This window comes from Prunus dulcis, chromosome 1 (assembly GCF_902201215.1).
Source record: "Prunus dulcis chromosome 1, ALMONDv2, whole genome shotgun sequence".
Taxonomy (NCBI): Eukaryota; Viridiplantae; Streptophyta; class Magnoliopsida; order Rosales; family Rosaceae; genus Prunus; species Prunus dulcis.
Genome location: NC_047650.1, coordinates 36,889,259 through 36,904,827, shown reverse-complemented (window position 1 = coordinate 36,904,827; position 15,569 = coordinate 36,889,259). Strand labels below are relative to the sequence as shown.

Sequence of the window (15,569 nt, the reverse complement as noted above, 5' to 3'; positions counted from 1 at the left end):
AGAATGCATTATTTCGAATAAAGCAAATATTAGAAAGATCACATTTACAACCCTTGTTATGTCAAATTATTATAGTCGGTTGTTAATATGTATATGAAGTTTATGATATAGTTGCTAAATATGAAAGAGGGTTTATAGGTTGATTTACCAAGCTGATTAAACAAAATATATTAGGTAGAGACCAAAAGAAAGAAATAAGAAATGTGGATTGACCGGTTTATGAGAAACCAAGGACTGGTTTTCTTAGGGGAGTCAGCATCTTAAAACCTTATCTTATCTACTAATCATATCCACCCGAATGTGGCCAAAAGCACATGATCCAACCAATACATATTTTGTCTTATATGGTTTTTGCCCTTTTTCGATCGTGTGCATGCATGAGAGTGAAGGTCATCACTTAATGCCAGGTGTTGGGATGTGATTGGTGGATATTACATTCAATGGATAAGCAATGAATAAATTATCAGCGCCACATGACATGAAGGTGGAGGTGATGCCTCTTCTTTTCTTGAGGCTCTTAGCTCATAACTTGCCTGCAGTTCAGCCGTCCAAGTATATGGTTGATCATTAGATCAAAAAGCGAATTTGCTAAGAGCCTCAAGTATGGAACATACTTGCTACTCCTAGAGATGCAAAGGATAGTACAATAAAAAAAACCCTCATCCGCTACGATGCTAAACCAACTAGCTATTGGTCTACTAGCTAATAACCACGGATACATTGATATGAGTCCACAAAAATGATTCTGAAATTCTTAAAAATAAAAATAAAAATTAGGATACAGATGCAATTGTAAATAGTCTATGTAATAAATACATGTATAATTTTGTTAATGGAATCTAACTCAAAAAAAGGCTTTAACTTGTAGACTAATAGCATTAGGTTCGAAATCTCATAACATCTCAGCACTGTGTGAGAAAACCCCATTCCCCTTCCTAAGAGCATTTCCACCCATTTGTCATGACAAAAAACAAGGGGAGGCAAGAGCTGTTACTATTCACATGAATAGTATTTGCCATAGCAATTTTTTTTGTTGGTTTTCCACCCATTGCTATGGCAACTACTATTCACATGAGATATGAGCAGAAGAAATTGTATAGACTTTTGGTGTGGGAAGTGAAGAATATGGCTAGGTATTTATTTTTTAAAAAAATTTCTAAAATTCTTGGTATTTTTTCCTTCGTTTTTCAAATTTTTTGTTATTTAAATTGACTACTGATGTCACATTGGATCAGCTTGCCTAGGCAAGTCATGCCTTTGGGGCTTGCCCAGGTTGGTGGAGCCCAACTCTTGCCCTGGCAAGACTTGGGCCTCGGAAATACATTTGGGGGCTTGGTGGGCCTCTTGCTCTGGCCGGTGCCTTTGAGTTGAAATGCTCTAACGTTGGCCAAAAAAAGAATGGGAAATTTACTATTATACCAAATATAGGAGCCCAAATTATTAAAAAAAACTCTCCGAAATGGACTTTAGAAATACACATAAAGGCCATTTACAACATAACAAAAAAACTTTTAGCTTCTTTTAAATTACAAAACTGCCATTGATTTCTTAAAACAACCCAATCCCAAAACCTCAAAAAAAACTCAAAACACTCAATAGGGCATCAAAGTATTTTATAATCAAAATTAAATTAAATAAGGCTAGCTGTCTTTTTTTGGATTTTTCAAATGAAAATTAAATGGTGTAGAATTTATCTATATTATTAGTGCTAAGAATAGATATATGACTAAATATCTCAAGAAAAAAAAAATATTGTTGTTGAATTAACAAATTAATCTACCATACAGTAACTGGTATGGGTTGTATTTTTTTGGGATCCTTTTGAAGTCTTTCTTATGGACCTTTTTGAAGGAAACTTTGGTCCTTTTGCCGTCTTTGTTATGGCCCATTACGTCCTGCAGGCCTAGTCCAATCAAGGATGATTCAGTACAAGGTACTGTAGAAAGCGGCTATACGATTTGAAAAAATAAAAACTAAACACGCCGAGTAATGCCACGCGACTGTACCCTCTCTTTCTTTTTTTGGGTTAAAAAGGGACCCCTGGCAATTAGCGCCACGTATTAAAATACATATAGTCAAGCGGTTATATAATTTTTTAAAAACAAAATTGTAGTATTATCGCACTGCTACACTATTTAAATAAATTATATTTAAACAATATAATTGCACAGCTATACTATTTAATAGATAAAAAATTAAGAAAAAAGCACCCTCCTAGTTGCATTAGTTTATATTTTATAGATATTAATTTGTTAATTTCAACATATCCAAAGCAAAACAGACATTAATCGACCACTACATAATATTTTAATATATATAAATCTTATTCAATAATATGTGAGAATTATTTGTATAATATGTGAATTTTATGTGTCTTATTGAAAATTTTGTAAAAAATAAGTGTATTGAACATGAGAAATACGTATGTAAATGTGCAATCCGAGTATTGTAAGTTTACTTTAAAAAAAAATTTGAATTTTATCGAGTCTTTAAGACATGTACAGAACACAGATGTATTATTGAAAAATATGTACGTACGTGTATAATAGAGTATTAAATGTGAAAGTGCTAAATTCTTTATATGGGTATAACTCTGGAAAAGTAAAAAATTAAAAGGGGACAATAGAGACTCGGGTAATGGCCTAATAATAATGGATAATGCTATAAACTACTCTTATCGATAAACGAAAATCAGGGGAAAAAGTTTATTAAAAAAAAGGATCCCAAAAGCGTATAGCCGCTCGGCTATATTACTTCTTGAAGACAATTAAAACAAAAAACAGTACAGCCGCACGGCTATACTATTAAATAATCAAGTTATTTTTAAAGAATACAGAGTAGCCGCACAGCGCTAGACGCCACGTGTCAAAAAGGTCCAGCCGGACGGCTATACTAGTTTAAAAAAAATTTAAAAAACATCGGGTAAAGCCATGCGGCTGTACGGTTTTTTTTTTAAAAAAAGGAGGACACCCGATGGATCTGGCGCCAGGTATCAAAATACGTATAGCCGCGTGGCTATACTGATGAAGGCCATCAGTACAGCCGCACGGCTATACTATTTTTAAAAAATAAATTAAAAAGGCATCGAGTATAAGGCGAGACCGGAAGCCTCCTGAAGTTCAAAAAACCCTCCAAAAATCTCCAGTGTTTTTTTCTGGTTTCCATTTCGGCCATCAAGCTTCTCCGCTTTCAATCTCTCATGGTAACCAAGCTAATCCCTCTATTCATCTCTCTGTCCCTCTATTTCTATCTCTCTCACCCTCTCAAATTTCTTCATGTCTCTCTCTATTTCAGGAGCCCCAGCAAGGCAAACAGTCTCCGCCGCTCGAAGACTGCTTGAAGCTGTTGAAGGGCGAGAGAGACGAGCAGCGACTCGCCGGCCTTCTTCTCGTCACCAAGTTTTTCAAAGGCGATGACTTATCCTCTCTCCAAACCATTTACAATGCCGTCGGCGTCGGCTTTCTCGATCGTTTGTTCAGGACTGGTAACACTACAAACTCTTTTTTGTTAAATTATCACTTGCTGTCAAATTTTTGCAAATTAGGAGTAAATTCGAAGTTAATTTCGATCTTTAATGATGAAGCATAAGTGGAATTTTGGTTTTGTTTGGTTAGGGATGGGAAAAGGAAGCATTAGTAGCAGTGGAAGTGAAAATCGCGATGCATATTTGCAGTTATCTGTTACTGTTCTTGCTGCATTCTGTCATGTTCTGGAAATTGCTGCTTCAAACGACATGGTTTCGAAGATTCCACTGGTACTGGAAGTTTTATCCACAGAGTAAGGTTCTTATATTGGATTGGGTGCTAGAGTGGTGTTATATTATATTCCAAATGGATTCATCATCAACATTTAATATGACATTGATTTCTGAATGACTTTGTTGTTTAGGTACTTTGGTTATTGCTGATTTTCATTTTCTTAATTAACCGTATCATTTTATTTGGCGAGAATACAGGCCAGGATCAGCTGTTCTTGAAGAATGCTATGAATTTCTGTATTTGGTGTCTACAGCTTCCGAAGACGGAATCATGACATTTTACACTTCAGGGGGCATGAATATGCTGGCTTCTCATATGTCCATTTTCCCAGACGGTAATTATTTTTATCTCCCACTGGACTTGCTCAACAACCCTTTAGGAATCTTGATGATCTGTTATTGCATGCTACAACTATTGCATTATGGAAATGGCGGCAACTGTAAAGTATGTGTCATTGGTGATATTTATCTGCTATACTGTTAGTATTTTTTCGTCCATTTTGATAAGAAAACAGTTTTCCTTGGTGATTTATGAGATTACTTCATCAGTCTCAAGCTACAAAGGCCTGATGAGATGAAAAACTTGTACAGGTTCTCATCAGATGGAGCTTTCTATGAAACTCGTGCAATTGATACTAAATAAACTGTCTCTTGAAATCATTAACCAAGACTACGTTCCAGAGCTCTCAAAGATTGTGAGTTCAGTTTCTAGATATACTTTTAATTTACTATTCTTTAATATTGAATTTTTTTAACTCCTTCATTTTGTAGTCTTTCTGAAGTGGTATATGATCTTTAAGTTATTTCTGTTTTAATTTAGGTGGCTGCAATAACAAGACAATTTGCTGTCTTGCATAATGCTGTGAAATTTGATGTGCTCCACCTACTGGCTGCCATCCTCTCATCAAAATATTCGGTATGCAATCATTGTGCATCTTTCTTTTCCAGAAAAAAAATTATTTGTTGAACATTCTAACTTAATTGATGAATGGTTTTTTCAAGTTTGATTGTTGGACAAAATAAGGTCTTTTAGGTTCAATTAAATTACGTGGTGCAAAGTTTCTCCGTTGTCTTTTGTAATCCTTAACTATGCCTTATGTGCTGTTGATATCAGTAGTTTTAAAACTAGTTATGGTATTTTCAGGCACCACTTTATGATTCTCTTCGTGTACTACCAGAAAAAGATTTGCCAAATTATATGCGTGATGGTATTGCGGCCATTCTACAAAACCGTGTTGGTATGTTGAACTAATTGTTTTCAATATTTTGGCATATGGCATTCTCTGCAGTTTTTTTTTTAAATAAAAATTTTAGCTGGACTTACTTTTTTTTTCTTCCCCTGTTAATTTTATTTCTTAAAGGAATGAAAGTTGGAGGCTTATTGATGTTATTTTCTTGTCATTTAATGGCAGCACCTACTGAAAAGCTTCAGGCACTTATACTGGCTGATTCTATGATGACAATATTCGGGGAACGATGGTTAATAGGTCATATCAACTTACCTGGCGTGAAGAAGCCTATTCCAGCTGACAGGTCTGCTTTGCCTGGTGATGGTTTTTTTAAGCCATCTGCACAAATCTATATATACATGTGTGCATGCCCAAGTGTGGAGTATCTTTATGTGTATAGATTTTATTGGGCGGGCCTGACTCTCCATTCTTGTGCCTTAAAATTTTCAGGTGCTTAGTGCTTGTGCTGGAGCAATCAAGGGTTGAAGTTGCGGTTCTCCTTAATGAGCTTGCCCAGCTGAAAGATGAAGCATCCAAAAGGTCTTCAGCCCCTGCAGAGACAATTGTTTCAAAGAAACGGGATGTGGCTATTGCCTTTTCCTTGCTTGAAAAGATAATTAGCTTAATATCAAATGCCAGCGAGAATGAAGGTATGTCATATTTGCCAGATTTGCATGCTTGGGAGTTCTGTCAATATCTAAAGTTTTTGAGGAAAACAATAGTAATCTTCTCATTATTCTGTTATAGGATTCTGAACTATGAAGCATGGGAATGTGTGTGAAACATTATTTTTAGAGTTTCTCTGCCTTTTATATATAGTAATTTCTTCAGTTTTCTCTCCTCTTACTTTTGTTGAATTGCAAGAGAGCTGTTTATACAGTATACATTTTCTCTTGTTTCAGACAATGATGTTAATAATCTCTGTGCAATTTCAGGGGACATTATTGATGAAAATACTTTCATGAAGGTGATTAAGGGCCTTAATGAGACAATTGGTGTAGTTCTAGAGTATTTACAAGATGCAAAGGTAAGTGTATTGATTTGGTGGCATTAGAGATTACTTTCTATTCTCTAACCACATTATGATTCTACAGGAACATGGACAGAGGAAGGGAGATGATCTTCTTGCTTCAGTGCGGATTATTGGGAGGTATTATTGCATCTATCAGTCAATATGTAGGCGAAATTCATGGAGAACATAGGCAACATTGTTTTGTTAAATTTTTTATTTGGAAAACATGTGGTACTGATATCAGAGGTCGCTATACTTCTGCACATATGTATGTTCACATTTGAATGCTGAGTTTTAAAATAATGTTAATATTAGTACTGTCCAATTGAAACAAACAACCAAGAAAGTTCAGTCTAAGCTTTGAGAGTTATGGCATTCATGTTGGATCCATTCTGGGGCAGTTATTGGTTCTGCCTATACATGTTATGAGGACCCATTTAGTATTTGTCTCTGATCAAGACAAATTCCTGTCCTTAATTAATTGATCTATGGATCAGCAATGATGTACTGTTGAGCTAATATGTGTGTTTCAGCTATCTTGCAGAAACACCCGTTGCATGCAAAGAGAAAGTTAGAGAACTTTTAGAGTATATGCTTTCCATTGAAGGTGAAGATGAGCCAAGGTATATTAACTCTGAATAGTTATTGTCTAATAGGCGGATAAACTTTAGGGGTTTATAATCTTGGAAAATGATCTTTATCTATATTATTGTCTAAATGACAGCCCCTTCTACTCTATATGCTTTTTGCTTCCTTTGCTGTGCCAAATGACAATGGAGATTGAAGGATGTAAAGCTTTGATTTCTTGTGGAGGCCATATTTCTGTAAGTCTCTCAATTTTATCCTATATAAAATCCTTGCTCTTTACTTTTTTCCATTTTGCTATTTTTATTTTGTGTAATGGCCTAACAAGCATATTCAAGTAGTCTCGAATTTTTTATATTTTTATACTGTAAGTCTACAAAAGCAATTCAGCAGCGTATTAAATCTACTTGCAGGTTGTTGATTGCCTTGTAAAATTGATTGGGCCACATGGTTATATGGTCAAGGATAATGGCTGCATCTTTTTGGCAAGTGACACAATCTTGAATCTTCTTTTAAAGGTAGGGTAATCATCATTTTATACCAATATATTACTTATTATACGCAACTTATGAACATCTTCTGTTTCTTTTCATAAATAGAAAGAGCAATTGCGAATCCCATTGGATGATTCAACTCTTGTTAATCTATTGAAAGCATTGGCATATTGGACAGGTACTATTTTATTGACTTCCTTTACCTTTAATACGTGAACTGTAACGGCTTATTGTTGTGAAAATCAGATATCCTTTGGTTTCCATACTGCTCTAGTGGTATTGTCGTTTTTGTAACATTAACAATGTTGATACCTTGTGCCTTTGGTGTTGCATTAAGATCATATTGGATAGGTATCCAGTTCATCTTTTGAAAGCATTAAGTTTTGGAGAGAGAGTACCCCATTTTTTTTCATCTCATGAAATTAGTTAACATTTTGGAGAGTACCCCTGTTACTCTCAACTCTTAAACCTGATATGTGATTTCAGGAGCAAAGGACTTGATAAATCCAGAAAAATAGAACCAAAAAACCTTTTTTTTCTTCTTGAAAACCAAAAAAACATTGGAAACATATTTTTGTCTTTGAATTAGAAACCCTCAATCTCAAATATATTTTTCTTTTGCCAAACTGTCTTAATTTCACTTTCTTGTTATGTCTTTCTGTCTTTGGAGTCTGATTCATTTTTTATCTTTGGGTTAACTGATTCCCTACTTTTAAGGGGTTGTTTATTTGTTTCAAGTAGTTCATTATCAGTGGTGGGCCCATTATGTTGTTTCAAAGTTGATAGTGAGCTTAGAGCTGTATTATCAGCATCCATTTCCATTATACGTGTGCTCTAACCTCCTATATTTTCAGCTTTCTTTCATGCAAAAGAAATATCATTAGGTCTGCATCTTAATAATTCTTGAACACTGGTTTCAGAGGGTATAAATGACCCGTCAACTATTATGATGGCTTCAAGCATATGCGCACTGCTATTTGATTTTACATCAGAGAAGGCTCTTCTTAAGCATCCTAACTTTGATGTCAGCACTCTTGATAGTTTGTCTCTGCTCATTGCAAGAAGTCTGGCTTCACGGGGACAGGTATACTGCATGATGTGATATGATTTGCATATTATGTATACATATATGTACACAATATATATGTATATTTATATGTATGTGTACATGTTTAAGATAGAGACTGAGGCAGTTAGGCCTCCAACTTCTGGCCAGTAGTAGGATGGTTTTTGGACATTGTAAATACGGCACATTCTTATTTCTCATTGAACAAGAGTTTTTAATTGTTGTAGCCAAATTGAAGTGTGCTTGGATCTTACCACTCTGTTTACGTTGTCAACTTCATTGTAGGGTATGTCCGATGCTGCTAAATCAGAAATGGATCTTCTTGAGATTGTAACGCAAGGTTTGTTTCTTCGGAACTTTTTGAAAATTTACTCATCTGTTCTTGCGGGCGGGGGATAAATTTTTTAGTATCATCATCCTTGAAGCAAGAATTCTCTCCCTTATATATTTTAAGAAGCCTGATTTTTACTTCTCTACGTGTTGCAGGATATTCTCAATGGGTGGATCTGTTCCCTCATGTAAGGGAAACCATTGAGAGATAGCGTGATCCTTCAGTGAAATCTTGATCTTCAAGTTTACTAATATGGTTAGCAACAATACTTTAGTAGTTCATTCATTTATTGTTTGATGCTTTTATTTTTATAAATTAGAAATTTCATAGATGAGAAGCTCTATAAAATGGGGGAATTAGTTTTATTGACGTTTCTCCTTTGTTGAACTCAGTCAGATCAGATGGATGATGAAAATGGGGAAGGGGATTTAACCTTGTTTAGCAATCAAATGGGCCAGCCGAAAGATAACCACGTCATGCTTATCTCAGCTTCCTCTCTCACCCCCCAAAAATCGATGGCTTGCTCACTTGTTTTTGCGAGTTGCATGTATCAATTTCCTCTGTATGCCTTCAATTTATAAAGTTAGGATTTTTGTATATGTTTAATTAATTATAACTTATAAGTAGTGTTTTGTTTGATTTATAAAGTTAAATAATAATAAAAAGTTGCGATTTTTGTATACATGAAATAAATACAAGTTAGTACTTACACATGTGCTTAGTTTTTGTTATAGCCGCAACAATTTCATTAATAAAATGGCATTACAAGAACATAGTCCCATCCATAAAGAGCTCTGGTAAACAATAAACACAACTATTGCAAGACAATGAGAAAAAAAAAAAAAAATTCTGAGTGCTTAGTTAATACGTAATGCTTGAGTTTCTTTTAGGGCTACATCCGAGTTCCTTAACTTTTTTTTATAAAAAAAATTGAAGTTAGATGTGTGTGGCTCTATTAAGCTAATCTGCCTTCTGTGGCAAAATTTATGGACCGAGAGGTGACATCACATACCAAAGATTCTAGTGGATCATTTAGTTCGTGACTCTCCCATACTTATTTATGGCTGTTGGGGCTGCAAAGCATTCCCAGACTTCTCGATGTTGATGTTGGGTCATTGTCAGTAACATTCTCTTAAATTCAAGGGACTACTAAATGTATTTACACTCATTTATCATGGCAAAAAGGAAAGGGAGGTAAGATCTGTTACTATTTATATAAATAGTATCAACTATTATAAAAGGCAAAGTGTGTTTTCATCCATTGCCATGGTAAATGGCAATTACTATTCACTTTAAAAAAATTATTTTTTATTTTATACATAAACGATTAATTTTGATAGGATTTAATGTTTTGGTGTGGGAAGTAAAGAATATAGCTAGGTATTTATAAATATAAAAATAAAAAAATTTGAAAATTTTGGTTTTTTTTCAATTTTTATTATTATTTTAATTGACAGCTGATGTCACTAGGCAGCAACACGGATTAGATTTGTCTGTGGACTTGCTTGGCTTGTTGGGACCCACCATTTGCCTGGATTGCTTTGACCCGCTGGAATTGCAATTTGGGACTCAGGCCCTCTTTTGCCCGGACCAGCCTCTAGCGCTGAAAGTGCTCTAAGTGCACTTAACTACTGATTTTTTGTATTTTTCGGAGGCACTTAACTATTGATTAGTAGTGCATACAAAATAGAATTATTTAAATATAAAAAAACCCTTTGTATAGCACGTTGACTTTACTAATCCATTCGGGGAGCTTCTCCAATAATAAATTTTTTTCATAAGAATTAGTTAAGGAATTCTATAATTTTAGGCATTCACTAGATATGTTTGTGTACATATAGTTAGTGAGTTAAATATTTTTAATATCCACATATGCAATTCAATGACTGAGATTAGAAGTTTTTAGTGCCAGTTTGGCATTGCTTATTTGTGGTGATAAGTGATTTTTAAAAAAATTTGAGAAGACCAGCCCGTTTGGTAAACTATAAAAAAATCACTTATTGTTAAAAATTGCTGTGAGAGAAAGTTATAAGAGAAAACAACTAGTGAGGTGCTTTCATTTTCTGATTATGTAGGAATCAGTTTTTGAAGATGTGTTGTGTTTAATGATTATGCGGCAATCATTTTCTAATTATACGAGGAATCAGTACCCACAACACTTTTAACAAAAAGTTTACCAAACACCAAACTGCTTTATTTCACAGCTGATTTCTCTTATAGCAAATCTGACATCGATTATTTTTATAGCACAGCAATGCCAAACAAGCCCTTAATAAAATTTTAATCTAAAATCTTTAATGGGTTAATGGGGTTTAGCCTAATGAAAATTAACTTTGACTTGCAGATCAATGGTCTCAGATTCGAACTCTAATAACATCTTAGTTATGTATGTGTAAGAAGCCTCCCTCTCCTTGTAATTTAGACAACCACTTGTATTTAAAAAAAAAAAAAATCTTCAATAGAGTCAAACTCATCTATTCATACTGTAATATGTGTATACGTGACTATATCCGGTACTACATTACCACGCAATAATTTCTTTTGGATGTTATCTTGTGTTGTTGAATTTTTTTTTTTTCTTAATGCGACCTTGAGTTTTGAATGCATCGAGAAGTTCATTAAGATAATAATTGTTTGTTAGGCATCTCTAATTAATTAACTAACTAACCTACAAAGGAAAGGCCCAGGCCCAATAATATGTTTGGCTAGAAAGATGGTCCTGCCAGCCACTTTCTTCACCTTCCTACTGATGAACACAACACAACGACGACTTTCTGAAGTCGCTATTTTTCTATCTTCTTCATCAGACACAGAGAAACAGCAAAACAGGAAATAGAGAGAGAAAGCTTCAGAGAGACAAAAATGGGTTGCGGCAATTTCTTCTTCACGATACTTGTGACCTTCTCTGTAGCTCTGATAACATACAACATAATAATCTCAGCTAATTCACCACTCCAGCAAGGCCTCCCAGGCCCATCAAGATCGTCGTCGTCGTCCATTTCTGTGGACCCCATAATCCAGATGCCATTGCACAGATCGAGAGGGAAATTAGGGAGCTCCAAGAGACTGTTCCACACGGCAGTGACAGCCTCCGACTCTGTGTACAATACGTGGCAGTGTAGGATCATGTACTACTGGTTCAAGAAGTTTCAGAACGAACCCAATTCAGGGATGGGTGGGTTCACTAGGATCTTGCACTCTGGGAAGCCTGACAAGTACATGGATGAGATCCCAACCTTTGTTGCTCAGCCTTTGCCTGCTGGAATGGATCGGGTTGGTCTTTCTATGCTTATCTCTTCTTTTATTTTTGTTTATTTATGAATGTTGTTTATCCATTTTTTTTTCTGGAAGGTGTTAATTGAATTGAATTTTTTATTTTCCATATTTTTTATTTTTATTTTGGTGAAGATTGTTCTTCGGTTTGGTATTTTGGGTTGCTGAACAAATGTCGCAAATGAAGCAATTAGATTCTAATTCTTAACATTGTTATGGTTCATGAGCGGAATAAGAAGGGTTTATGAGCAAAATAAGAAATTATAACTACGCTAATTTAGAGCGCTGTGATTTATATAAGCCAGAGTAGCTTGGTTCAGTTTACATTTAAATTAAGCTCAAGTTGAGCTGTTGCTTTTGGAGACATTGTTACTTTAGTGAGGCATATTTGTTATACATGAACTTACCCCATGATATATATTATTCAATCTAAAGTTTTAAATTACAGAACCCAAAAGAATTTAAACTTTCCTTCAAGCAGCCTGTTTAAGAAAGAAATGGATAAGTTCTCATAGTGATTGAGTATAAATCCTCTGTAACTGTCATCTTAATAGAAATTACCTTCGAATCGTTGCTTACCTCCCATTTTGTAATCACAGGGTTATATAGTTCTGAATAGACCGTGGGCATTTGTACAATGGCTTCAGCAAGCAGACATCAAAGAAGAGTACGAGATGCTTCTCCGCCTAGTTTCTGAATTCAATAAATCAATCATCTTCAGTGTTTTTGTTAGGTTTGACTTATGTCCTGCTATTCTTAACATGTATTGCAGTTATATACTGATGTCTGAGCCAGATCATATAATTGTCAAGCCCATACCAAACTTGTCCACTGATGGGCTTGGAGCTGCTTTTCCTTTCTTTTACATTGAACCTAAAAAGTATGAGTCAGTACTCCGGAAGTACTTCCCTGAGAACAAGGGACCAATAACTAACATTGATCCTATTGGAAATTCTCCCGTCATTGTTGGGAAGGTATTTAAACTTGTCATCTCTCAGTTATAATAAGTTTTCTTTAGGTTTCTGGTGGTTTGATCTTTTTTAAATCCATCATTGTTAGGAATCTCTTAAGAAGATTGCTCCCACCTGGATGAATGTTTCTTTGGCAATGAAGAAGGATCCTGAAACAGACAAAGCTTTTGGTTGGGTGCTTGAAATGTGAGCTCTCACTAGTTAGCTTAGTTCTTTGGTGACCTTACAGCATGTTCCCGACTTCTCAAACTTAGTTATCAAAAAGCTTCCTGACTAACTTTGCATCATGATATAGGTATGCTTATGCTGTTGCATCCGCTGTACATGGTGTTGGTAATATCTTGTACAAGGACTTCATGATTCAGGTTTAGCTGGGATATTATTCCCTTTTTCTTTCCTTATAATGTATAGTCTTCATAATTGCAAGTTAGTATGTGATTCTAAATGTAGCTATTTGTTACCTTCTACAAGATCAATTGATTGCTTTACAAAGTTTGATTGTGCTACCGTTTAACTTACTAGTATTACTGTTTTTCTGATGTATATCAGCCTCCATGGGATAAAGAGATTGGCAAGAAGTTCATAATTCATTACACTTACGGATGTGACTATAATATGAAGGTACCTGTTCGACAAGCACTTGTGTACTTTAATGTGCAGTGTCTATGGAGAAGAATATGGGGAATTTTTTGTTTTCTGACAGTTTGATTAAATGCCCAATATCTGGTTTCAGTTTTCAAGAAATGAGAGCTAGCAGCTCTTTTTGTGCAATGCTTGGCTGCTGACTGATAATGTCTGATTTTTGTCTTCTGATATCAGGGTGAATTAACATACGGAAAGATTGGAGAATGGAGATTTGACAAAAGATCTTACGATACTGTTGCACCGCCTAGAAACCTTCCTATGCCTCCGGCTGGTGTTCCAGAAAGCGTGGTATGTATCATCTCACCTAATAGTGTGGCTGCATAATTGGTTACACTAGTGAATGGAAAATAATTGATATAACTGGCGAGATTTTTTTGGTTTTGGAGATTGGCCAGATATTTAAAAAATTGCTGAAACATGATATATAGAATCATTTAGTGCTGCTTAGCATTTAGGTATGACCGATAAATTTTATGTGAACTAGTGTACCAGTACCCAGTCCCGCTTGCACTTTAGCTCTAGTGATAAGTGGTGTTATGTGGTTGGGGTAGGTTGTCAATAGGTTCAAATCTTACCAAATCAAAAAAGGGAAGAAAAAGAATAACTTTAAATTTCTGAGCTTTCCCCCTGCATATTCCATCTCATCTCATTGACCTGTAGAAAAAAATTTAAACATACAGGTGACTCTGGTGAGAATGGTCAATGAAGCCACAGCAAACATTCCAAATTGGGGGGAATAGGTAAAAGAGCTGGTTGGAGCTGACGTAGACACAGAGGCTGTATATACAAAGCTGTGCTGCCGTTTGGTACAGATGCCACTTATGAAAATGTTTGTGAAAGTTGTCATGTCTCACTATCAACTTGGGTTGCACACTTCATATCACTCTCGAATTCAGTTGCACAGGTGACCGGATTGCGGGTGTGAAATTCGGCACAACACTTTATAGAAATGTAGCATACTTTGGTTTATAGTAGAATAACAAAGTTAATAAATGCTTGCAATTGCGTTGTATTCCCAAGTTACATGGTCGATGGATGAGCTGGATGAGTTATCGAGCCACGACTTCGTGATCGATAAGAAAATCGTGAATCAAATTTTCTTTTTCCCTTGCTACGCCTTCTATTTAGCTTTGCTTACAAATGTTGGGATTTTCATCTTTGTTGGAATTGACACCTGAACGAGTTTCTTTGATTTAAATTATGTGGCTGTATCATGTATGAACCTATATCTCCTTGTATACGTTTGTTCAATTAATTTTAGAATCCCTTTTCACAACCCAATGTATTTCAGAATGATCGGATTGTGTCGGTTTTATTTGGCACAGCCCCAGCCTATGGGTCAAATTATGGTCGGCCCAACAGTTTGGGCTTTCAGCCGGGCCAATTTGGCATACCCAGTTTCAAAAAAAATCAAAGTCATCTTTCAATTCAATTCTTCCACTATGGTTGATGCGTATATTTTTTATTTTCCTTTCCAAAAACAAACAGAGCTTATTTCTTGCAAAATTCGAATAAACTCAAGTATACAAAGCTTGAGCACATGTGTAATATTACTTGCAAAATTCGAGTAAACTCAAGTATGTTTATGTCTGTAACGGTTCAAATATGTACATGAGCAATTCTTTGTGTTTGCTTTAGCAAAACTCGCTTTTGTTAATCAAACCGTCTTCATATTCTACTAATTCACATGCCATTACATACACTACGGGTACGAGTAATGCCACCACCTACTTGAATTTTATCGTGATTTCACCATATTTACTTGAAATCACAACTAACCCCTTTTAGCAATAATTAACCTACCTTACTTAAGTTCAATGAAAATTTATAATTTCGCCCTTATTTGCATTCTGTATTAATAACTCTTAAGATTTCAACTTTTTAAATTTTTAGTTGTGGTGTTAATGCATACCTAAAATGACTTGGATACAAAATACTATTTTTAGTCTTAGAATCTTTAGGCATCATGCTCATATGAAAAAGGTTATCCAAATCCAAGACCTGGATTTCCCACCCCAAAATTGGACGACACTTTAATAATTGCAATGCTCCCCCTCATCCAAACACAAACATAATCTTTCGGTGGTCCCCACCCCTTCTCCTACCCCACGAATCGTATCCGCCCACGTATCCACCCCTTTCAGTGTGTATTAGTGGGCCCTTGTGACACTACAGTATCTGACCAGAACAAGACCCTTGCGTTTTT

The 15,569-nt window shown here is 35.3% G+C and overlaps 2 protein-coding genes across 2 annotated transcripts; both read left to right on the top strand.

Annotated features, from left to right (window-relative positions):
• Nucleotides 1-3,116: 3,116 nt before the first annotated feature.
• Nucleotides 3,117-9,167, top strand: LOC117614094 (neurochondrin). Its single transcript, XM_034342784.1, has 19 exons — nucleotides 3,117-3,202; nucleotides 3,295-3,484; nucleotides 3,615-3,777; nucleotides 3,956-4,092; nucleotides 4,349-4,452; nucleotides 4,578-4,673; nucleotides 4,902-4,995; nucleotides 5,170-5,290; nucleotides 5,437-5,636; nucleotides 5,922-6,013; nucleotides 6,081-6,136; nucleotides 6,532-6,621; nucleotides 6,723-6,822; nucleotides 6,997-7,101; nucleotides 7,183-7,255; nucleotides 7,998-8,161; nucleotides 8,429-8,483; nucleotides 8,630-8,729; nucleotides 8,867-9,167. Exons 1-18 carry the CDS (start codon nucleotides 3,200-3,202, stop codon nucleotides 8,683-8,685), a joined length of 1,899 nt encoding a protein of 632 aa, XP_034198675.1. The 5' UTR covers nucleotides 3,117-3,199; the 3' UTR covers nucleotides 8,686-8,729; nucleotides 8,867-9,167.
• Nucleotides 9,168-11,127: 1,960 nt separating this feature from the next.
• On the top strand, nucleotides 11,128-14,589 carry LOC117615206 (hydroxyproline O-arabinosyltransferase 1). Its single transcript, XM_034344248.1, has 8 exons — nucleotides 11,128-11,747; nucleotides 12,347-12,414; nucleotides 12,520-12,721; nucleotides 12,807-12,904; nucleotides 13,014-13,083; nucleotides 13,268-13,339; nucleotides 13,538-13,651; nucleotides 14,044-14,589. The coding sequence occupies exons 1-8, from the start codon at nucleotides 11,337-11,339 to the stop codon at nucleotides 14,101-14,103; spliced, it is 1,095 nt and encodes a 364-aa protein (XP_034200139.1). The 5' UTR covers nucleotides 11,128-11,336; the 3' UTR covers nucleotides 14,104-14,589.
• Nucleotides 14,590-15,569: the final 980 nt, after the last annotated feature.